The 25,130-nt window shown below is 51.3% G+C and overlaps 1 protein-coding gene across 3 annotated transcripts; it reads right to left on the reverse strand.

Annotated features, from left to right (window-relative positions):
- On the reverse strand, positions 1 to 25,064 carry SH3GL1 (SH3 domain containing GRB2 like 1, endophilin A2). 3 transcript variants are annotated; one of them, XM_021378380.1, is made up of 10 exons: positions 8,944 to 8,970; positions 7,881 to 7,949; positions 7,697 to 7,769; positions 6,807 to 6,950; positions 4,781 to 4,914; positions 3,783 to 3,941; positions 3,322 to 3,425; positions 2,250 to 2,374; positions 1,721 to 1,774; positions 1 to 395 (listed from the first exon to the last, which is right to left on the reverse strand). In XM_021378380.1, the coding sequence occupies exons 1-10, from the start codon at positions 8,953 to 8,955 to the stop codon at positions 199 to 201; spliced, it is 1,071 nt and encodes a 356-aa protein (XP_021234055.1). In that variant the 5' UTR covers positions 8,956 to 8,970; the 3' UTR covers positions 1 to 198. The 3 variants fall into 3 exon arrangements, with proteins under 3 accessions (XP_021234055.1, XP_021234056.1, XP_021234057.1); XM_021378381.1 differs by lacking the exon at positions 8,944 to 8,970 and adding an exon at positions 24,877 to 25,064 and having other exon boundaries at positions 199 to 395; XM_021378382.1 differs by lacking the exon at positions 1,721 to 1,774 and having other exon boundaries at positions 199 to 395.

Genomic DNA, 25,130 nt, shown 5'->3' on the forward strand with positions numbered 1-25,130 from the left:
TACTCTCCAGGATAGGGCTGTGTTTGACCCTTCTGGCTTGTTCCCTGGTGGCAAACTCACCCCGAGATGATACAGGAAATGACCGTGTCTTCTCTCCCCGCCCCACTAGAGGGCTAGTGTCAGGACAAACGTGGAATGCAGGCTCGGCCCTGCGCTGTGTGGGGGCACGAGTGGAGAGGAACGGGGAGAGATGCCAATTCACTGAGGTAGCGGAACCAGCACTTCCACGTAGTTGAGTGGGAAGAAGCCTGACTGGCCATTGATCATGCCCTCGTACCAGTTTTCATCGATCTGGTTGGTCAGGGTGATGATGTCACCTTCCTTGAAGCCCAGCTCACCATCATTCTCGGGTTCGAAGTCGTAGAGTGCCTTGCAGCAGGGCTGGTCCAGGTGAGCTGCGGGGAGAATGCATGTGAGGTGTGAGCTGGCTGCCTACAGTCCAGCCCCAGCCCTACAGCAGGCAGCCAGCTGCTCACTCCAGTCCCAGACACCACATGGGGCCACCAGGTGTGCCAGAGCCAGGACCCGCACGATCCCAGTGACACAAGTGAGCACCGGGGGCTCAGCCCTGCCTAGGAGAAGCTGTGCTTTAGCTTTGCCCTTGGGATGGTAAAGCATTAATTTAGTTAGAAATCCCTGATGGGTTTTAGCTCACTAGCTCCTCTGCCTTCTTGTTCCAAACACTTCCCTTCATAAGATTCTTCCAGAGCACAGCCCCAACCCCTGTGCCTTCCCCAAGCCACCCCCACTCCAATGGCAGAAGAGCAGGCACTAAACTTTGCAGCTGTAAAGATCCTACTGAGAGCAGGCTGAGCTAATGCAGACCACTATGGTCTCCAGGGCCCCAGTTCCCTTTGCTGTTGCTCAGTGCCTGGCATGGCTCTGTGCTAGGGCTCTTCCAAACAGGGCAGGGGGAATGGCAGAACAGGACGCCCAGCACACCTGGTCTGCTGAACTTCCACAGCACAAGAGGACCCAGCATTAGAAGAGAACTCGGAAAACACCAAAAGCAGCAGCCAAGCAGGTTCATTTCTGAGAGAACTTCTCAAAAACGCCAAGCTGGTCCCACAACCACAGCATGTACCACGTTCCAGGCTCCATAAGCCCACCTGCCCCACCACGAGCCCCGTGCTTGCCCCACTCTGATGCCTCCAAGACACAGATCCAGCCTTCCCCCGCACCCCAATGAAAGCCCCTTGAGCCCCTTTGAGTCAACCTGTGGCCCTGCCTGGGAGCTTGCCACAAGTCACAACCCATCTGAGGTTGCTTGCTGCCCAGACACCATAAAACCCACACCATGTACCTATGCACTGCCTGCTCTGTCCCCAGCCTCCAGCTGCAGGGTAGGGGACAACAGGTAGTAGGAGCAGGAGCAAGACAGATCAAGGCTGGGTGGCTTGTAAGGGGAGTGAGGTGGTTGATATCTCCTGAAAGAGCTCCTGACCTTTGTGGTCTCAAGCAGGACATGCCTGCATGATGACTGGTGCTAGAACTCATCCAGGTGAGCAAAAGCTTTAGGGTGGTAAGTATCAACATAGCATGGTTGGGTTAATTTGGGCTTCAGTAGAGGTGATGTTTAGCTCAGCTGTTCTGCTGGCCAGGCACAGTGGCTCAGCACAGGGGTATTAGTGGCTTCAAGAAGCAGTGTCAAGGAAGAAGGAGCAAGGAGGGGTGGGGAGATATGGTCACACGTCATGCAGTGCAGTGGGAGGAAACTCACGGATACTCCTGACGGAGGCCCGGAACGGCTTGTCGGATCGGAAAGAGGAGGAAGCTGCTTCCAAACAAAAAGAGACATGCTTAAAACAATGTGAACTGGAGAGAGGGAAAGGCAGGGCCCGAAGGGAGGTTCTGTTAGGAGAAACATGGCATCCTGCATGCTGTTAGAAAACCACCTGCCTCGCTGGGACCAGGGAGGGACAAATGCAGCGTGATGGAAGACAGGGAGGGAGAGATGTTTAATTTTTCCTTTCTGCCCTTGCTGTCACTGACCGGGTGCTACCAGTCAGTGACCCAGACCGAAGGCTCTGCTGGGACTTCTCCAAAGTTAAGAAAACAGAGGCTGTTGGGCCCCAAGGGAAAACAGCCCGAGTCTAGAGACGTTTAAGACACTTTCAGAGCCACCAGCTTGTGCAGGCACATCCAACACTTCAGAAACATAATTCTCAGGCAGAGCAGTTCCCTTCCATCCCCAGGACACTGGTCCAGAGGCACCTGTGTGCACGCTGATGTACGTGGGACAACTTTACCTGAGCCTTTAGGGGCAGGCGTACAAGAGAAGCCCCCATTAGATTGGTCGGTCTCTCCAAAGTCATATGTCTCCCTGGGTTTGGGCTTGTATTCCCGCCTGGGACGAGAGGAGGCCTCCCTCATTCTGGCAGAATTAAAAGAAATGTGGATAAATTAAAGAGAAAATGAGTCTAAGAAGATCAATGCATGTCTTGTTTGTTGGTGTGAATGCTTTGGAGAAGGCATGCTGCTACCAGAGCTAGAACAGGAAGCCTTCCCTTGTATGACCCCAGGTGGGCAAGGCAAATAAAACTGGCCCACTGCAGCCTTAGAGGGACCAGCCTCAACTGCCTCCACCTCAGACCTGCAGCTGAGCCTTTTGAAGATGATGCCCCACGCTTTGCTGTAGAGGTGGCTCAGGCAACCACTGCTTTCAGGCCAGCAGAGGACACTCGTGCTGCAGTTTGAAAGCTCACAGTGGCAGGATACTCCCAGCTCTTCTCAGTTCCAACCAGACACAGCATCCATTCAGCAGTTTCTTCTGTGACAGAAGAGCAGCAGGGCAGCAATGCTAAATCACCAGGTACTCCAGCTCCCTAACTACAATTGAAGCTAATGGCACAAGGACACTGAGCTAGGAGGGGACAGGCACATTCAGTTCATGACATCTGATCCATCTGCTCCAGCAGCACGGTTACTCGATCCTAGGTCTGGCTAAAAGATACTTCCTGGTCAAGGCCCAAAACGCAAGGAACTATGGGCACTGGCAAAAAAGGATGCACTGCATATCCACCCTTCCTCTGCCAAATTCAATATCAAGTTCCCTGGGAACTGCACACTCCAGTTCAGGCATCGCTCAAACCAGCAGAGACTGGCTGCCCATGAAGCAAGGACAGACTCGTTGTTTTGTATTTTAGAATGTGCCCATCACTGATCTGAATGACGAGAGTTGGACTGAAGCTGCAGTGACTGCAAGAACTGGCTTTAGCACCAGGGGGCAGATTTGCACAGGGAGCCAGGTATTTACAGAAAAGTGCCTCTCAGAGAGCTCCTGGCTGTGAGAACGGAGTGCCCAAAGCCCCCAGGACTCACCTGCGTTTGAGTTTTTCTGCAAGTTCATCCAGGATCTGCACTGCCTGCCTGTGGTAGTCCAGCTGAGCATCCACCAGGGCCGACAGCTGGCTCACCTGCTCAATCTGGGAGAATCACACCAAGGCAGCATGAATGGCTTTCCCTTGCTGACAGGAGACTCACACTGAGGCTGAGATCATACTAGGAAACGTGCACAAGGGACAGCTTCCCCAGGGAAACAAGGACAAGGTTTGGGATTTCAGATACTAGAGACCAGGCTCTGGCTGAGACTCAGCAGAACGGAGGCCACTGTCTCCCACCCTCTAGGCTTCTCTCGCTGGTCAAATCCTTCCTAAGGGTGCTGTATTATCCAGCCAAACTCATTCCCAATGGCACCCTCACACAGACAGAAACACACAACCCACCCCCCAGCTCTCAGCCCCAGGGGCAGCAAGGAGTCCAGGTGCCCTCCATGCACTTACATCAGTTTCTAGGAGGTTGTGCATACTGGTCTCTGCTACTTCCTTGGACTCTTCAAATTTCTCCATGGCCTGTCGGAGTTCCTCATCAGGGATTTTTCCCTGTCGCTTCTTCTTGTAATCAAAGTCCAAGCGTCTGCCTTCCAGCTTCTTGAGATGGTGCTGGGAAGAAGATGGTTATGAACAGTAAAGAAAAAGAAGAAAGAGCCAGAGACTGGGAGCAATCGAATTTTTGTGTTGAGAAGGCCGCACTAGTCACAGGCCAAGCACATTCATTTCAGAAACTTGATCCCAGAGTGTACAATTCTGTGGCTCCCATGTTTGTTCAGACTCCTGGGAGGTTCTAGTACAGGACAGAGAGCTGCATGTCAGGGCTGTTGTGAGATGATATGGAGGAGCAGACTATTTGGCAAAGCATTACTGCTGTAGGTGGTTTTTACTAAGAAACAACCCTCAACAGATTGGGATGAAAATAAAATTTCACCCCCTCCTAGCTGGGAGCTGGAGGAAAACACCGCAGCGAGCAGCCCAGGTCTGTTCCCCATGCAAGGTTTTCAGGGAAATGAAGAGCTGGCCCTCTACTTTCAGCTCCTTGTGAGTGACAGGGGTCTCTAGAGATCAGGAATTGGGATACAGGCTCTGGGTATTGTATCTTGTAACAGCTTAGGGTCAGAACTGTTTAAATTAGCACCAAATGCAAGCAGCCCAGAACATACATTGAGACGCACTATCACAGCATCCTCCATAAAGCACGGTGAACAATGAACTATTCCAACCTACATCCAGCTTTAGAAGCTGCTCAGGAGCAGTGGCAGTGGTGCTGAATGCACCGAGTAGGGGAGGAAATACTAGCAAATCTGGAGGGAGAATACACATCACATGCAAGTCCATGTTGTTTCCCACTGTGATGGAGCAAGGGGTTACACGTGATAATAGCCAGAACAGGCCAGAATCTAAGGGGACACAGAGGGGAACAGCAGAGACAACACTGGGGCATTTACCTGGATCTCTTTCAGGTCTTTGTCACACAGGTTCTGGAGGGGATCAATAAAATTTTGTTTGACTTCAATATCCAGCGAGTCCTTCACTTCAGCCAATCGTTTCATAGATTCCCCAGCATCAAGCAGCGCATCGCCTTTGAGTGAGAAAAGGAAGGGAAGAGAAAGGGAGAAGGAGAACAGGCCAGCCAGTTAAACAGAGCCGAAGTCTGTGGCAGCTGCATGCAGGGCCATTCTGCCATGACACCCAGAGTGTGCAAGTTCTGTCACATGTCAAAAACCTCCACGTTTCTGTTTGGAGCAACTCTCCGAGCTGGGCACAGGGAGTGCTGACTGGCGTGACAGCAGGCAATGGCACGTTGGTGCCAGCTTCACAAAAGACACTTCACCAACACGCTTCATTTTCTTCCTCTGCAAATAAGGAACAATCTCTACAAATTACACAGAGGAAGGGAAAAGTATTTTGTAAACAGCTTCGTTAACTCAGGGAGTCCCTGAGCTACTAATTGGCTGAGCAGTGCTTTAACCTTGCTTGGCCACTGCTGGCAGCAGAAGCTGGGGGCAGAGTACATTTGGCCTCATTCAGCCAGGCCATCCTTTTGTTCAGATGGTTTTAAGCCCAGAGCACTCTTGACCAACCTCTCAAGCTTCCCCAGATGTCAACAACAAACCTGCAGCCTTCTATTCACTTTGGACACCAGCCTCTATCGAGCCAATCTTATCTCCTTTTCCACTGCTCTCTGAACTAGAACTCAGAGTCGCTTATTGAAACCTATTTAGCTTTTCCACAGCTCCTTCTAATGATGACAGTTAAACCAGACAGCCTTGCAGCAAAGCATTTTTAGTCTTGGCTTTTTATTCCAGTGGAAACCATTTATAGATTAAATTATTCCTGTGCAGCTTTGGCAAACCAATCGTTTCAGCACTACATTAACACAGGAGACTATGCAAATGAAATAGAGAGTAAAGTGAAACCACCAGTCTGCTGTCCAGGTGGAAAAAAGCACACAACAGAGTATTTGCAAAAGAATTCTTTCAATGGTGATAACTCTAGATAACCTGTCAAAATAAAAATTTATCAAGTTAAGTGTTTCTGCAAAGAGAGGCTATTAAAGGAAGCCAGGTTTGCTATGTTCTTCTAAAAACTTCCTTCCCACTTGCTCTGCAATAATGCTGGTTTCCTGCAAGCCAAGAGAGACACAGAGTTGTGAGTCAGCCAGAGATACCCTCGAGAATTCACCACTCCCACAGAGTAGCCAGAGCTTTGTAATTTTCCTGAAGCAAGAAAGCTCCTCCCTGCACTGGAAGCGAGCAGACAGCTGTGCACTGTACTGGCTCTGTCACATGTGCAGGCTGATGTTTCACTGGATTAAGACTGATGTCATCAAAAAGCTTCACACCCCCTTCCTCCCTGCAAGTCCCACGTGGCTTGTTCCACGACTGGGAGAAGTTACCCCACGAAGAGATTTCTTGGCTACAGAATCCCTATAGCAGCGCTCTATTGCATATTTAAGCTCCTCGTCTTGCTCAGACCAGTTTCCACATCACCACGTTCAGTTTAAAAGCACAGAGGTAGTTTTTCCCACACGCAAACTTATGCCAGTATTCAATAAAAAAAGTATTTGAAGGTTTTGGACCTAAACCTTACGTCACTGATTGAGATCCAGTACCCTTGGGTTCTGCTTACTCCTTCCCTAGCTGGGTGGAAGCTTTCAGACCTCTTCTAAGAGCCCCAACAAGGGCCAGTGTACAGAGAGGCTGTTGACAGCACAGACATCAGCGGTGAGCTGTGGATTTTGCCCTTGGTTTTGGTTTAAGAAATGAGGCGCAGCCACTGCCATGCATTTGCTCCGAGACTGCTATAGATCTGGCACTCATTACCGGCCTGGACCAGAGGCACATGCTGCTAAGTGATACAAACGGTCACAGAGCCCTTCAGTAATCCAGAGGAACAGTGTGGAAATTTGGCAGCAGACTCTGCTGTCTCATCTGCGAGCTCCTCGAGGGAGAAGCCCCATGAAGCACTCACCAAAGTTGGAGTCCTCGCCCAGCTCCTTGCCGTAGCGGATCATGCTCTCCCCCAGCAGCCCTTCTGACTGGGGGTAGCCAGGGTTCTTCACCTGCCCGCGGATCTTCGACATCGTGTTCAGCATGGTTAGCTTGGCTCTGGAAGCTGGCACAGAAAACAGCCACAGCCATGTTTGCAATTACTTGGACTTGCCAGCAGCTGCTGGCCACTGCCAGCTCTTTTTTTTTTTTTTTTTTAAGTGATTCCCAAAGCCAAGAAGTGCTATTGTCATAATCTACCAGAAATATCACTTGCTGTAAAAAGTCAAGTTTATTTTCCAAGAGAGCAAACAAATATAGATCTCCATAGCTAACTGGTGAAGGCCAAAGGAGTTTCCCTAGCCCTCCCTGGAGCATTCTCTGAACAAGCTGCTTGGAAACACACAGGTCAGCAGGCTCCAGAGGTGATGGCTACAAATCCGGCCATCCCTTCCCAACCCAGTGATGACATTTTTTCTGGACACCTCAACAAAAAACGGGTCACCTCCACATCCTTCCTAGATCCAAGGTTAAAGATGTGTCTGTGTTATTCACTGTTTGACAGCAACAGCAGTGCCTTGCAGCCCAGAAACACATCACTGGTCAAGGGGGCTGCATGATCACAAAGCACCCCTGTGCTAGGGTAAGACCCCACTAAGCTGAGCCGGTTAGCAAAGCTACAGGAAACATACAGGACAGCCCAGGATACCTCTGGTAAAGGTAGGCAGCATGCCTGATATCAAACGTGGGCTTGGTGACACACCTCGTGGCCATAAAGGTTCTCTCTGAGGTCTCTCTGCACCCTCTGCCTCTTTCCCACTTAGCCTCTTTGGGGGGCAGAGGAAAGTGGACAGGAGAGGTCCAGTCACTCACCTGGGTTTGGCTGCAGGTATTCTATTGTTCTGGTCAATACTTCTGTAACTGCCTTGCTGGTCAAATCCACTTTCTGTAGGAAAACAAGATGATCCAGCAGCAGTGAAGATCAGCTCAGGGCTTTGGCGAAGTCACAGAAGGTTTATATGGGTGATTTTAGGGATTTCTCCTATCCCTTACTCACCTTTTCCATTTCCTTGAAGTCATCGTCAAGTTTGGTCCCTTCTGCCCCTCCAACCTTTTCGCTGACCAGCTGCAGAGAAAGAACAAGGCAGGAAGAATCAGGCATGGTAGTGGCTGTCCACTCTACCTCATGCAGAGAGGTATAGAGTCCCAGGGACAGAAAGGGAACAGGGGTGGTCCACACAGTGTCTGCAAGAGAAAGGAGGTGGTAGGAACAGCCCAAAGCATGGTAATTACATGTGGCTCTTTGCTAACACTGCCCTACTAAAAAATTTAAACATCCCCTACGCTCCCAAGGCGCAGCTCAGCCTTTAGACACAGGCAGGATATTCCCCACCTGGCAGAAGCTACAAAGCTCTTTCAAATCACAGCTCACAGCTCCAACTCCAACGCTTTCTGGAAAAAGCGAGCAACAGCATTGTCTCTCAACTCCATTTCAAGAGAGGCTTCAATTTCACACACGGCAAAATGCAAGTAAACAGGGAATTAACATGCTCTGCTTGCAGCAGCCAGTACAAGAACTGCGTTCAGAAAGAACCTCTCAGAGCCTTAAACCACAACTCCTTGCAGTCCAGACGGTGAGAGCTTAGGATCTAGGGCTCTGTATTTCAAGATTTTTTAAAGCGAGGGATAAAGAGATTTACAGAAGCTACAGGAAAATTTTCAAACCCCATTATCAAGGTATCTCTGACGTCTGTTCTGAAACAAAGCGAACACAAGACGTTTGACACAGCCGCAAAGGCAGGGCTGCTCCTGGCTATCTGCACGCAGGGCTTATCAGCTTTCTTCAAAATACCCCTTAGTGTAAGAAAAGACTTTTTCCCAAAGCTTCACCATTCAACATCCTGAGCTGAAAGACACGTGCCAAAAGTGCTTTATTAAACCCAACTAAAGAAGTATCCTTCCACGCAACCCAGATGGAGAGCAACGTCTCCTGCCCTGCCCCATTCCCATGTGGCAAGGGCAGTGGCAGCACCTGAGGCTCAATGGATCAGCCAAAGCTACCTGCAACACACCCACAAGTGATTACCAGGTCCAAAATTGGTCTGTGCACAGCAAATTACCTCCACAGACATCAAAAGTGGTCTAGGAAATGGCTGCTGCCTCCCAAGCTCTTGATGCCTGCCAGAGGCCATTGCCAGGATTCCTCATGCTTGTAGTCAAAATTCCAGCTCTGGACAAACAATACAGGTTTGTTTACTTCAACATCAAATACTTGATTTTATCAAGCCTTTCTTCCTGTGGCGCCCATGGGGACTCAGAATGGTTCCTTAGTTAGAGGACAAGGAGAAAAAAACTCTTTAGGCAAGCATCCAGTTCCAAGTGCACTTAGTGATACTCCATAAGCTCCGTGCGACTGCACTCACTGGGCAGTGCTTAGTCCCAAAATCAAAGGATTGCTGTTACGAAGGGAAGTCTCCAGGGATTCTGCAAAATCCCAATGCTAGACCCCAAACTAGGAAAGGGAAACAGCTAACGAGCTGCAAAGCAAGGTGCCACGCTGAGCACTGCTGTGGCTGATAAGCTCCTCGTGCCTCAGTGGTCGCATGGATATCTGCAGCTGCTCAGAGCTTCAAGGCATGCAGACGTTACAGGGAAGAGGCTCAGGGAGAGCAGAGAGCTCTTCTGAATCACCGCTCTGCACTGAGCAACAGCAGCATAGATCATCCCGAGGCCAAAATGCCCTTTAAGAATAAGAGTTGGAAGAAGCTGAGAAAGGCAGCAGCATTCTGAGGCCTCACTTTGCCCAGGGAAGGCTTTTTTCTCTCTCTGGGGAAGCAGAGGAGCCCAGATGTCTTACAAAGAGATTGCTGTGGTTCCCCCTGGACATTTAGACACTGGGGGAATGCCATGGGTCAGTGCTCTCCAGGTTCACCCAGCCCAGCTCTCAGTTCTGGATTTCATTCTCAGGTGTGCGCCCAGATGGATCTTCACACATCCCTGTGCGTGTGGCCCCACAATGGTGCGTGCACGCTCCTGGGTGCAGCACAGCCCTCCTGACCTCACCAGCTTTTTCCTAGCACCTGAAAGGACGTGGGAAGCACAGGGAGAGCAGGAGAATGGATTCAGCAAGAGCGTGCCAGGAGGCAAGAGGGGCTCGAAGGAGTGTTATCACCGCAGAGCTGCCTGCAGATGGGCAAACAATCAAAACTTGAATTCTTGCTTTTTTTGGATCCTTGCTCTGTGCTTGGGGTGCCAGCACACCCTTCTGCCTGCCAGCTCTGAGCTGGGGAAGTACGCATTCCTCTTTGGAGCAGGGAAAAAAAAAACCACAAAGCGATTGCTCTGCCTTCCAGGCCCTGCGTGGGCACTCACTCCCAGCTGCCACCGCCCACTCCTGCTCTTCCATGCCAAAAGATCGCTCGTCACGCAGCCTCTGTGGCCAGAAAGGGGCTTCCACACAGCCCAGAGCAGCCCAGATCACGTTCCCAATGGCTGCAGCTCCGGAAACGTCCTTTCTTCCACAATACACCTGGAAAGGGTACAATTAACCCGAGTCATTCCATCCCTGCTTTTCCCCACCCACCCACCCACCGATCTGCAGCCCAGAAAGCCGCAAATCCCACCTCTGCTGTAATCGGGGAGCGCATGCCATGTCGAACACGGCCATCACCACAGTGATTCTGGAGGCTTAACACTCTCTCAGAGAGCACAGAGATGTGAAGGAGGAAAATTCGCTTGCAGACTAATTTAATCCTCCTTTTGACATCCAAGAAATGCTACTGGTGCCCCGCTGCGAGGGAAGAATAAGACTGAGGTTTTCTCCCTGCTGGCTCTAATTAAGCTAGGAGGCTTCATCTCAGGAGGAAAGAAGGAGGGACTGTGTGCCATCTCCATCCCAACAGTCCCAAATCTGTCAGGCAAGAGGACAAACTAATGCGAATTTCCCCCCGTGCCAGCAGGGATGTGAGCCAGGGACATGGCTGTTCATCCTGGAGAAGGCTGAGAAGGGATCTGATCAGTACTAATCAATACCTAAAGGGAGGGGGTCAGGAGGATGGGGCCAGGCTCTGTTTAGTGGTGCCCAGCAACAGAACAAGTGGCACTGGGCACAGGGAGGAACCCAGGACAGGGCATGTAGAGAAATGTTAAGCCTACAGCAGACAGTGCTGCAGCTCAGAGCGAGGGAAGCAGGACACAGTGGCAGGGCAAAAGCCCTAGGCTGCACTGCACAGCAGCCAAGGCTGCGTGCTTCCTAGAGCAAATATTAGCACAAGGCAATAAGGTTGGGCGTCACAGATCGGCAAGATAAAACAGCTTCAAAACAGGACGGCTGTTCACCTGGCACCACAACCACCAATACGGGAAGGGTCAGAAAGAGGGACGGGGCAGACGGCGCACACGCAGTCCAGCAGAGAAGCAACACCCGTGTATAATTAAAGGTCGTTGGCAGTAAAAATGTGCCCCAGATAGGTCCGACCTGAGCTCAGGGCGTAGGGAGGTGAGCTGATTGCAGTCCTGTTGGACGGCTCCGGTTCTGTGCCAGGGTGCGGTGCGGATCCCACCCAGCAAACACCTCTGCGGGAGGGCCAGCTCCAAAGCACAGCACATGGCTTCTGCCTCGTCCGTCTCTTTGCTCCTGAGGGCATTTTGCAGACCCTGCAGCCTCATTTTAATGCAGGGGTTTCCTTTGTAGAGGCACGGGAACTCAAACAATCACGCTTACCTTTGGTGTTCCAACGCTACCGAAGGGCTGCGCGTGGTAGGTGTTCAGAAATGAAAGCCCTTTTGTTGAAGCTAACAACTGCAACAGGAGCTTGGCGACAGGGAGAGGAAGGAATGATCTGTGTACAGGGATAGAAAGGCAGGATGGAGAGGGGCTTCTCTTACAGCAGAGAGTGGGCGAGAAACATAACCTCAGGGATGAGGGAGGGCTGCACAGTCTCCCCCGACACAACCCCAAATCCACACACCCCTCCTCCTCCTCGCCAGCCCACTCCAAGCCCACCGCTCCTCCATCCAACCTACACAATTGCTCTTCAACCCCAGGACGAGCTCACAGTAAACAAACAATCCGACAATGCTCCCATCATCCCATTTGGTGCATCCTTACATAAACCCGATGAATCAGACAGACCTAGCAGGCATCTGGTGCTGCCCACGCCATCACCGAAACCTCAACAGATCCCAGTGGCATTAAGTAGGACCCTGGCACACCCACTCCAAAGCTGCACTCCGCTCATTGCTGGCTGCAGCACCACCCCTTCAACATTCCTGCAAAGAGACGGTGGCACGAGGCCGTGCTCAGGGCGTGTGGATGCATTCAGGAGTACAGAGCATCAAGACAATTTTGTGAGCAGCAGATGTGACCGTTCCCAAGAGTCAAGGAGCATCAGCTCAGAGCAACGGGGTGTGCTGTGCTGCACTGCAGCCTTGAGGCATCGCACCCAGCCACTGCTGGTGATGGAGGAGGACAGATGTGTAGGAAAGAAAGGAACTCGGTGTATGGTACAATCACCAAACATGAAACCAGAGCCAGAACCGAGTGGGAAGATGCCACCAGCCAAACCTCCTGCAGGTGAGGAGCGCTGGTGAATCCCCTCCATGCTGAGATCCAGCAGAGTACATATGTGCAGCACTGGCCCTAAAGGTGAGCAAGTCTTCGGCTGCCCAGCCTGCAGACATCAGAAGCTGAAGTCGGTGCTATGCCAACAAGCAACTTCCCCACGGGGATCTCACACATCCCATTTTGACACACCGCTCTTCAACCTTTACGTGTTTTCAATTGGGAAATTAAGGTAGTCAACTGTAGGACGTAACTTCCTCAAACAAGCACAGTGCATCAAGAGAGAGAAAAAAAAAACACTATTTTTTCTTTTAAAACTTGCATTCTTTCCCTGTAGCAAGCAGCCAGGGCTATTTATAACATAAGAAACATATGCAATCACTGCATTCAAAGCAGTTGCCCACACTATAAGGAAAACATTATCCTTCCCAACACTGACGTGCCAAAGCTTCCTCCCTCCTCCCTGCCGCCCTCCCAGCGTCATGCCTCAACAGAAAGTGCCCTTTTGAGAAATAAAAACCACAGACAAGCAAACAGACGAGCAGCTCTGCCCTGGTTGCCTACGTTAGAAAAGAGCAAGTTCAGTGGAAGAAAAAAAAAAAACGCCAAAAAAAAAAAACCAACCCACAAACTAACTAAAAAGGTGCAGTACGTGTTTTGAATCCCAGATGAACGGGGCTCTAGTGCAACACAAAAACCTGGTAGAGAGATGTAGTCAAGGAAAACACAGCTGTAAGTGCTGGGATTGCCGGTGAGCAGGTTCGGTTGTGCACAACAGCACACTGCTGTGAGCTGTGCCCATGGGAGCTAAATAAAGCCACGGCCACTGCAATAGCTCAGTAGGGCACAGCTCCCTGGAATTAAATGTAATTTTTGGTTGTCTTCGCTAGTAGCTTCATCATCACGAAGGATGAGGCAGCAGGGAGCTCACAGCTCCACGGAGCCAACTCGCTGTTGCTACACGGATATTTAGAACAGTTGGGCAGCACGTGGGTCTAATCCCTCAACTGCAGTGCTGGCACTCCCCTGTTGTGGGATCTGGCAGTAGCAGGGCTGGAGAACCCCAAAAGGTATTCCTAAAATACACTCTGCTCCAGCACCTAGGAAGTACTCAGGGTGTCCCCAAGCTCTCATGGCAATTGTCACCTTCCCAGCACGATCCTTGGGAGCACGGCAAGACTGGAAGGTGCTCATTCAACAGCAGATACCACTTCTCCTCCATCTCCGTGTCCTGCTGCTCAGCACACCCTCAGCTGCGGGCCAGGAGGGCAGCAGCAGCCCACTGGGAGCACTGGCACTGAGAACGCACCTCCTCCCCCCAGTGAGCCTGCAGTTCTTTCTGGTGTCTGTCTGTTCATGTTTGCTTCTTTATCCTTGATCACATTCTGCCTCCTCAGAGGCTTTCAAATTCTTTTTTAGAAAACATAAGGCATCCTGTCTTAAGGAACGATGCTGCGGAGAGGTAGCAGACATCCCAGTTTAACCAGTGATTGGCACACCCACAGCAAAGCACATCCTTATCTGGGCAACTTCTGTCCTACTTTAAAGAGAAGGAAACAGACGGAAGTGTTATTCTGTGGAATAAGGGATGAACAATTATCATCTCATAACAAGGAGGAAGGCACATTCCCTAGAAAACCCCCATGCCCTGAGCAGCCAGAGGATGCCGTGAGTCCCCAGTGGCTCTGTCAGTCCTGGCACAGCTCCACCACACCTGCCGGACTTCCTCACCCCAAAAGCCATCCCCCTAAGCAGAGAAAAGAGAATGAGAGGAAGTGATTTGCCTACTGTCAAGAACAGGTTAGCAGCAGAACCAAAACCAGAAGCGGGATATGACTCGACAGACATCACCCCACCTTTTCTCACCCTCGGTTTGGCTGCAGAAGGGCAGACCAGAGGAAGGCAAGCAGCAGGCAAAGCTCTCACCTCCCTGCCCCTCCACGTGAGACACTGCTGCTGGCTCCTAACATCAGTCCTGCTGTTCATCTCACTTCTCTGGGCATATGGACCCGACAGTTCCACCTGCCACTTACCTCATCCCATCTCCCTACTCACATAAGTGTTTCACGTAAGTGTTTTTACTCTGGTATCCAGCCTTCAATCTTCTGCTGGGCTTTCTTGCCTTTACCATTCCTTTCTTTTACAAGGAAGGGCCACTCCCTCCTGAGACCATTGATGAACCTGTGCAAACACACGCAGAGGTGCTCCTGTTGCCTTCTGCCCTTTTCCCTTCCCCTTTCTCTCCTTCCCTAGCAAAATGCCTTCAAAGTGACCTCAGGTTGTAATCTTATCATACAGGAACCACAAAGAAAGAGCTGTCATATGCAAAGACAGCTTTCTAGGGAGCCACCTGTCAAATCACCTACTCGAAGCATTATCGAATGACTCATCTCCATCCAGCAGATGGGCTCAGAGGAATGAGGACAGCATGAATTAAAAAACGTAACTTAAGCAGGAGCCAGCAGGTCTCACTCTCAGAGTTAAGGCCAGTGCGATGCAGCCGCTGCCCATTGGCTCGGGGAATACATCCTTTCATTTTCTGTAGCTGGATGACAGTGTTTAAGTCCGAGCTTGGAGAAGTGGCACGCTGCTGCCCTGAGCACAGATTGGCACCAGAGAGGAGAAGTTTCAGTCCTTACCTCTTGCTCTGGGTGACACTTGCCACGGGCTTACCACATGAAAGCAGGCACCTCCCAGCAGCCAGCAACAAGGCCTTGCATCACATTTTCTCCTGTTATTAGCTACTTCTCACAAGCTTTATACCAAATGAGACATCATTTCTATTCAGCTAGAATTAAAAAAACTGGGTCAAGCGAACAGCGAAAACAAAACCATGGGGAAAAGCAGCAGCAGTTCTCCTCTGTGCAACCGGCACTGCCCATCTCCTCACCCACCTGCCACGGCTGCAGAACTACAGTAAACTGAGTGGGAAATGGGGAATATTTGCCTTGCATCCAGATTTCCTGCCCAACCTCCCCACATCCTATCTCGGAAAGCCTTTGTTAATTACTGCCTGACTTTCCCAAAGTTGCTGAGCAATCACTTCCCAGCAGCCCCACCAGACCTCTGACGCAGGGGAAAAAAGGAGCGAGTGGCTGCTACCATTTGGCACTCGGAGCTGCTCGGTAGATGTGGCACCAAAGTACAAAGTGCTGAAGTGCCTCCTGGAGTTTGCTTTTGCCTCTTTGGTGAGACAGCAGCAAAGTCCTGATGACACCGAAGCAGAGCAACCAGCAGCTATGCTGCTGCCAGGGATTTCATGAAAAGCAATGGAAAAAAGGAGTAGGAGGGTTTGTGACACCTGGAGGGCCCCGAGATGAACACAACAGACACGAGGCAGCTTGCGAGAAGGGCTCTCAACAAGTAGACAGGATTTCTGCTCCAGTGAAAACTGAGACAAGAGAAAAATACCACCCCAGGGCACGGGGCATTGAATGGCATCATCAAGCAAAAGGCTCCAGCCCAGCAGAGCCTGGAGACCATCAGAGGGCTGGGGATGGGGCCACAGAGGGTCAGCTCCAGGTCTGCAGTGCGATGGATGAGCGCAAGCCATGCTGATGGGACACGCTGAGCAATTAGGTAATGGGGTTTAGACACCTGCAGGTTGAGATGGAGGACTGGGGACATCGAGGGGAGGCAGCAGCCAGGCTCATGGACAGAACAGATCCAAAAAGGGCAGTGAAAGGACTTCAGCAGCAGCTCAGATCTGTGAAAGGGAAGAGAGTAATCCTCCTTCCTAATTGTAAGGGGAGCAGAGGAAGGCACGTGCAGAACACTGCTAACATCCCCTCCTTAACACAGGCAGCGCTGGCCAAACGAGAACTGCAGGAATTACAGATATCACAGTGTACACAAACACCAAAGAGGGAGAGAAATAATTCTGAAAATCATACACACACGTTTTCCTTTGTTCACGTGAATACTAGGAAAGGCTTGGTGGCTATCACAGCCGAGCACAGCATCCGAAGGAAAAGGAGAGGGGGAGTGACATCTGTGAGGCTGCGGGGAGCCGGCAGACCCAGGTCAGGCTCCTGCAGTTTGCTTTCACTCTGCAGCTTACACTCTCAGTGCATCACTGCTGCCTTTCAGCCAGAGAAAACAGGTGCATCAGAAATTCTGGTAGGGAACACCCGCACTGCATTACCCCCTTTCAAACACGGAGCGCAGATTCCCTTGCTCTTGGAAATGGATCCGATGCAATTAGGAGCTTTGCTACGTACGAGAACGGCTCCAGCAACATCTGGCGCTGCAGATTTGTGCCTGCCCAGTGCCCCAACAAAAGCACGTGTGCAGCCACACGTCAGCACCACACGGGATGCTTGCTAATGCTTCACCACTTTGCTACACAGTGAAGATTAAGGAAACAATCCTCCCGGCAAGAACAGCACCTCCTTACTCAGTGGATTTGCCTTGTGCGTGGGTAATTATTCACCATTTTTCTGCCTTTTTTTTTTGTTAGGAAGGTGACAAGAATAATGTTAAATATAGCTGGTGCTATAAAACCAACACAAATTTGGTCAAGAAAGTGCTTAATATATTAAAATAGCCAGATAAAGTCTGGGCCAGCACGCACATACAGCCTGGTTTTATGTTCTGGGACAAATTGTGAAGCATTTTCTCAATTAGAAAAAGCCCTTTAAAGCTTTAATCACGCAAACTTTACCTTCTGTCTGAAAGACAGAATTACATTACGGGGATGTGCTTAACTTAATTTTTCTGACCAGAAGTGCAAGCTCATTAGCAACAATGCCCTGAACTTCATTAACACGTGAGATAGGAAGATTGCCAGATCCCAGAGGCTCGGGAAGGAAATCCCAGCTCCACCAGCAGATTTTGTTGACGAAGCTGGAGGCACAGGCTGGGATGAGCGTGGCACAGGCCATGCTCTGTGCTCTCATCAGGAGGAGCAGCAGGGCAGGTCCTGCCCCCAGCCCCAGGTGGAAGCCGTGCTGCTGCTGGAGGGGATCCAGGGAGCTGCTTGCTTACAGCTCCAGCCTGGATGGCTGCCGCCACGCAGCCCCGGCCGCCCAGCACGGCTGCTTCCTGTCAACAGGAACCTGAAAGTGATGGGGTTGCAGTTTAAAGGGATGGGTGGGGGGGGTGGGAGGTGGAAGAGGAAACCTTTCTTTCTGAAAAAAAAAAAAATATATATATATATATATATTACTTTCATACAGGGAGAGGCCAAGGGGTGTGTGTGAAACTTGCACTAAGCCATGTCACACGGGCACTCACTAAAAGAGAAGTAAAGCGATGCTGCATGGCAGCTGCAGCCTGAGGAGCCCGGGTCCTTCCCCTTCTGCCCCAGCTCTGCGCTGATGTCACTCACCTGCCCCCAGCTCAGGGCCAGGGAAGTAGCGTGACAGCGAGGGGACAGAGCTCAGGAGGGAGCAGATCTGCAGAAAGACATGAAAGTCAGCCCCGCAGACAAGCAACAGCAGAACAACTCCCTGTGTGCTCCAGATCTGGGCCTTGACTTCATCACTCACACTCAGGATTTGACCAGCAAGCAAAGAGGCCAAGAGCGCAGCACCCTGCAGCACGGGGCTCTTACGAAACAGCATTAACGTCCAGATGCATCGCTGCCTTTCCATGTGAATGAGGCTAGCTGACGTTACAAACCCAAGACCTTCTGAATTATGGATTTATTTTATTTCTGGGTGGGTTTTTGTTGTTCTTTTTTTTTTTTTCAGTAGTTTGGCATCTTGTTTGGCAGTGGCACACACCAGCAGCCTTCCCTGCAAGTACAGCAACGTGGGCTGCACTGACATAGGGCGCAGTAGGCTCAGGTCTTGCAATAACCCCCTCACATCCCGCTCCTGACAGAGCACAGAAGACCTTTTCACAGTGCATTCTTCACCCAAGCCTCTTGGCTCCCTGTAGGACCCTACTGTATGCCTCAGGAGGATGAAGCAAAAGAAGTTGTCATGAGACTCAAGCACTATGGAAGGGTACAGGTGAGGACAGCACTCAGCACTGCCTCTTCCTCACCCCCCCCCCCCCCAAACCTACTTGTGAGCCTGGACATCTGCTCAGAGGGGCACAGACAGAACCTCTTCAGCCAACGCCAGCTTCTGCAAAAGAGGCTACAGCCTCCCCCAGGCACATGCAGCCTGCAGCTTTGATTCATTTTTACACGAGTGTTTCTGCATCTCGGGCGAGGCGAATTGCTCTGCTTGTGCAGCACCTCCATGCTATGGGTCCATGTCCCTCCGGGTCTGCCAGAGGCTGGATAGGGCTGCAAATCCTGGCAAAAGGTGCTGGCGTATGGAGGAATGGGGGAGAGAAGGAACAACAAATGTGCTAAGGGAATAAGTCAGCTTTTACAGGGCAGTCTGCCTGATCTCATCCTCATTTTGCTCTTTCCCAGGAGGAAAGTGTTGGCAGGGCGACGCAGGAGGAAGGATTTCCTTCCACTGCATCCAGCAACACCCCCCCTCAGCAGCGTCTTACACTCTCAATACTTCACCCTCAAATTAACCCGTTAGAACAGTTAGACAAATAGGTAATTTTAGACAGAGGGAAATGACAATGAGGAATCAGTGTTCCTGATGCCACACGATTCCCCCGCAGCCTTGAGTTGTGCATCTTCCCCGTGTCCCAGATTCCCCAGCTGTAAACATGGGATAACAGCGCTCTGTTTAACATGGGAAATGAGGAGGGAAGCACAGTGAGCACGGTATGGAGGAGCCAGAGCTTTCCACCTCTGCTTTCTGTCTTTGCCTTTCAAGAATCAGAGCTCTCATTACCATGAGAGCCTAAAAGCTGTGAAAGCAATCCTAAAAGGATGAGAAATGCCAAGTTAACATAACTGATGCAAAGACATGAACCATCCTCTGCCTGCACCTCCAGACAGGCTGGACAACACTGAGAAAAGCTGAAAATTGGTGTGTTCATGGGGCTGTTCTGACAATGATTAACCAGCAGAACAATGCTGCCATGCCAAGTATTTCATCAATGACAAATCATGCAAGAAAAGATGGAAATTACTATTAAAATATCCTGCACACCGTCATTTTAGCTAGATGTAGCAGCAGGCATTATACCAGTATTCAGTCATGACAGTGAGAGGCACTGCTGCTCCCTGAGTCCCATTCACTGTGAGGTTTGCTGAGAGCAGAGCACCTGCATTCTCCTCCACATTTGCACCTGCCATACACAGACTTTCATACACACAACACTGGGCTGCAATGGCACAGAGAGCTGAGTGCTCCAGCACTCTGGGTGAGGACAGAAGTGGTCAGCTGCAGAACATGGCTCGCTCCCTGACATCAATGCCTGGCACTCCGAGCACCCAGGATCTCGCTGCGCTTGAGCAAATCCACCTCTCCTCAGCCCTGTGACTCAGGAGCAGATGAATACCAGAAGACAAATGTGGGAGGCTGCAGGGGACTCCAGCCTGGGTTAATATTAGTAGAGGAAAGCCTGAGTGCCATGGGAGGGAAGATACGGCTGGCTGGACATGGCAAATCCCTCAACTTGCTGGTTCAAGTTCCTCTTTTCAGATAAAGCACCTGGACACCACATCTCCACCTGCCTTTGTCACCAAGGCACAACCCAGCAGCACTGCTTTGTGCCAGCCCCACAGGGAGACCTGGTAGGGAAAACTGGAGGATTTGTTCTTCCAGCTTCAAAACAGAAGCAAAAGACAAGCTGGTATACACACTGTCAGAACTGCAGGTAGCTGCTGGAAGAACTTCCTTCAGCTCTGAGCTGAACTGACCTGTAGGAGCCTCAAGGCAAAGCACCGGTGTCTCCATGCTGTTTGTGCCTGCTCACCAGGCTTCTTTTTGTGCTCCTCACCCCTCGTCCCTGAGGAACTGCTGAGTGCAGGTGGCACACAAGTGTATTTCAGGTCCACTGTCAGCCTTACCACTTTCTGGAGGATTCACTAAAAGCCAGCAGGACATTTGCATGCCACTGCACAGCCTGGCTTGTTTTGGGGTTCTGTGCCCACTTTCTGGCACTGTACTTCAGCTCACATCTTATGTCCATAAGGCTGCAGGAGCACATCAGCGCTGGGGACACCGCTGTCCTGTCACCACTGCTCTCACGCCTGCAAATCACATCCAGCATCTGCTGTCAGTGGCTGAAGCTCTTGCAATGGTTGTCTTGAACTAAGACACAAACTCCAGGTGTGGAAGCATCTAGCAGAGTGAGAAAAACTTCCATCTGGAAGCAGGCATAACCCGAAACATCTGCAGCAAGACAGGGCACCAACAGGCCAGGGAAATGGGCCTCAGTGGGTTTTGTTTTCAGTGTAAAAGGTTATCCTGCATGCTGAGCAGCCCATTTCCCTTCCAGCAGGAGATCCTGAACTGCACAGCACTTTGTGACACTCAGAGCAGCCCACTGCCCAGCTGCAAATAGAGCAAAGGAAATGAGTGGAGAGCTATCTCCTGCCTTGGGGAGAAAGCCTCAGAGAACCAGGTGCTAGAAGGACTGACTTCACTTAAAAAAAAAAAAAAAAGAAATAAAAAAGGGAACCGTTAAAAGGTACAATCTGGGAAACAGGAGAGGGAAGAAGAACATCTGAAACTACAGTGCGAAGCCACTACAGAAAGAACTTCAACCAAAGAAAAATAAAGGAAACCTCACTCCGGACCAGATAAGAGGAAGAAAGACAAAAAAAGAGCAATGCCATCCCTCTCCTGTTCCCACACAGTCCCTGTGCAGCGTGTCTGGGGCCAGGCTCATGTCTCAAGCCTTTAAGTAGATGTGATCGCACTGCAGCACTGGGCATAGATGATTTTTCACCCATTGCTCAGGACAGTGACCACACACTGCAGACACACAGGGCGTAGGAACCACTTGCTCCTGGAGTGAAATGACTGTGACGGGCCAAAGAGCACAACCCAGGCCCTCAGATCAGGCACTCACATTCAAAAATATTTTCAAGAGCCTTGAGAGCAATCATCGAACTCAGGAAAAAGTGTGTATGTTAAGGGCTTGGTAGTTTTAATTAGCACTCCCCTCTTGGAAAATGGCTTTTGTCTTCTGCGCACGGAGGGGGAGGCTGCTGGTCTTTGTCTTGGGCTGGGACTCTCTGTTCTCATTCTGCACACCCCGGGAAGGGAAGAGGATGTTATCCTACAGCTCCGAGGCCGCCGTGCTGCTCGACACGCTGCAGCTTTTGGCATGGTCACTGAGTGCAGCCATGGCAGATTGCAAGCAGAAGGGCGGCTGGCGAGCAGCTCCTCGGGCACAGCAGGCACAAGAACTCGTATGCTGCTCTGGTTCCTGAGCCTGAGCAGGACGAACAAGGTTTGGGTTTGGTCTGCACAGAGCACACTCATCCTGTTCGACATGACAATGGCATCGAGGGCTGAGTGTCAGCGTGGGGCCAAAAAAGCAACGCCACTCTCCCAAGCAGAGAGTGTTAACCCCAGCCTGGGCTGAATCCAACCCCCTGATGGCATCTGCTGATTGATGGGAGCACAAAAACAGGTCTCATGTCTCTGCAAAGGCCTTGTTACACATGGAACGCCAGCAGTTGGCAAGCCCCAGTGGAGACAGGGCTATCTGGCAGAGGGAGGGGACACGTTCACCAGCAGAACTGCCTCCACCCTAGGGCTTGTCCCTTCTGCAGCAGATAACCCACTTGAAGCAGGTAGCACTGCCATTCTGTATGAGAGCAGCGAGGAACCTGCACGTACACTCATCTGGCATTGGATTCACCAAGGAATAGCATAGATGCATTTCTTAACCTTGCTTATGCACAAAGCGTATCAAATTACCGTGGTTAACAGAAAGTCTTGCAGATATTAAATCTTCCACTTTGGGACTTACATTGGTTTGTGTAAAAAGAAAACAGTGCAAGTGAAGCCATCTTCTAGACCAGAAGGTTTCTGCATTTTCCTGTGTACCTGAGAGGCCAGCAGTGGACCACAGCCGTGCAGTGACAACAACCTCCCATGCTGCACCCCCAGCTCATGCTGCTGGAGCTCCAAGCTGTGCATTTGGTTGCTTCTCCCTCTTGGGAGAACACACTTTCTAAAGGCTGGATTTATTTTTGTACTGTCTTTTTTTTTTCTCCCCTCCAGAGGAACGTTTTGCTGTGAACTAGCAAAACCTGTTCTGGATGCACAGGCTCACGTCCTGCAGCATTGCAAGCATGGCTTTTTGCGGGGTACTCTAGGCTCTCTGTTGCATGTGGGCATGAGGCAGAAGCCGGTGCTCAGCTCTATCCCCACACCCGGGGCTGAAGGGCCCAGCATGCCTCGGTCCTGGCCATGCTCTTCTTCAATTAATAACAGACGTGGAACGAAACACAACGTTTTAGGAAAGATCTTCCACATGTTTGGCTTTGGCAGCATCTAATACCTTTAAGAGAGCCAAAAAAATAGCTAATCCTCCTCCTGCTTCAGCCAAGGAGCAGCTGAAGAGTGGGACCAGGGGAGGGAAAGGGAAGAAGGGTGAAAAGGGAAAGGAGAGGAGAATACAGAAAAGGGGCAGAGCTAGAACCAGTCACTCCTGTTTCCAGGCCAAGAACCCCTGCAGCGCGGCTGCCTTCCTATGTTCCAGCCACTGGGACACGGTGAAGGCGGTAGCAGGGTCCATCCTGTGACCGTGCTTCTCTAGATCCTGCAAAACAACTCTGCAACCATACTGCAAACACCTGCAGAAAGGCTTCTTCAGATTTAATCACTTTCCAAAACCCCGCAGAAGCAGGAGCTGCAAAAGAACCCAAGATGCAGCCACACACACACACCTTCTCTCCCACTGTAATATTCCTTGAGCACAAGCTAAGTGCTCAAAACAAGTACATGCAAGCACAGCAGACAAATGGGCCACCAAGTTTGGGCACTGGGCTGCTCCTCACCAGAGAGCTGCACAGGGTTTAACTTTGCCGTGAGTAATCAGATTGGTTCCTTTAAAAAATAATAATTAAAAAGATGACATCCATCACAAAAACGCCCACCAAAGACCACATATGAATTCACTTCAGTTTACAGTAATTCCCCCCAGAAAAGTTTCATCAGATGTTTTAGAAAGATGTTTCCAGGCTTTAGAAACACGTTACTTCTGACTCATCGATGAGCTTTCACCTCTAATTGCCCTGCTCCGACAACACTGCACATCTGTGCTAGTAAAATCTTCCTACAATTTATTTTCAGCACAACCTTCCCCCATGGAAGTCATTAAAAAAAATGATGCAGAGATTTGTTTTCCTGTCGTAAGAAAGGGGGTGGGGAATGACTTCAGGAATGTATTACTTTGCTTTGCTGCTTAAGCAAAATGCTTTTTCATAAACATGGCCAAGAAAGGAACCAACACACGTAGCAAGCGTACGCAGACTGAGCTTAGAAGGGTTTAAACCACGAGCATGGAAAGCAGAGCCCAGTGGTGGATCTGTGGGAAATTAATCTGTCCTAAATTTAAAACAGGGGCACAAAAGCAGTGACTGGGGGACCCAGAACAGCGTTCCTAAGGTTGCGCTACTAAATCCCGATTCACTCCAAAAATACATAAAAAAAATAAAAATAAAAATCCCAAGTGGTAATTTCAGGAGCACCACTGTACTATAATTACAGGAGACAGGAAAAAGGCTTTGTTTGCTAAAAACTGCTCTTCTGACAGTCTTCCCAAACGGCAGAGCTGTGCCCTGACACACACAGGTGGGGAGCTGGGCTTCCACCTCGCTCAGCACAAAACCCTTCCCTGGTCTCAGTGCTATCACAGCAGCGGGAACCTCCTGAGGCCACAAGCGAGTGGCCCATGGGGTACATCACCCTGCAGGTTGTATTTTATGAGACTGTTCGCCCTTTCCCCTTTAACGCATCGCTCCTAAAACCCCACTCTGCTCAGGAATTCCCATAAACCACAGGGGATCGAAGCTCTTTGCCACACAGCTCCCAGTGAACCCACGCACGCAGATCTCTGCATCGCTGTGCTGGAGCCAAGTCCCTTCTGGTGACCGTGCCACTGCGCTGGCCTGGATGGAGGGCCCTGGTGTGCTCACGTCCCTGTGGCCACCACAACACTGGTGGCACACGGAGCTCCAGCAGCGGCCTCGTCTCCATGCAACGTAGCAGAGACGTGGGTGGAAGGCACCTGATGGCAACGGGGGGGGGGGGGTTGAACCAGGGGTGCTGCGACCCAGTGCCACAGCAGTGGCCCTTGGGGGTGGGATCACGCCAGTGGTGCCAATAGTGGGGATGGCAGTGGAGCTCACAGCGGGCACGGGGGTCTGTGTGAGGGGAAGAGGTGCTGGCCAGGGGATGGGCGCCGGTACCGGAATGGGAAAGCAGCAGGGACCGGGGGGCACCCGGGTGCTTCCAGAGGGTGTCCCAGAGCGGGACACTGGGGCATCAACGGGAGCTCGGTTCGTTGGCACGGGGCTACCGGACGGGAGCAGCGGGGCCGCCATCAGACGGAGAGTGGGATAGCGGTAGGGAGGTGAGAACGCATCCCCGGGAGCACCGAGAGAGGCGGGGGGAGGGGGAGGAATACCACCGACTGAGGGAGGGCGCGGGTCCCGGTGCCTCACCTGGCTCGCCTTGTAGAACTGCTTCTTCAGCCCCGCCACCGACATGCTGACTCCTGTGCCGGCCGCCTGGGGACACGCAGCGGGCGGCGGGACGCCGCGGTGACACTCGGCAAACACGGAGCCCACCCGCAGCCCGCTCGGCCGTTGCCACCGCCGCCGTTTCCGCCGAGTCGCCGCCGCCAGGAAGCGCCCGGCCCAGCCCGCCCCGCCCCAAGGCGGGAGCACAGCGCCCCCTCGCGGCCTGGCGGAGCGCC

The sequence above is a fragment of the Numida meleagris genome, chromosome 27 (assembly GCF_002078875.1).
Source record: "Numida meleagris isolate 19003 breed g44 Domestic line chromosome 27, NumMel1.0, whole genome shotgun sequence".
NCBI classification, from domain to species: Eukaryota; Metazoa; Chordata; class Aves; order Galliformes; family Numididae; genus Numida; species Numida meleagris.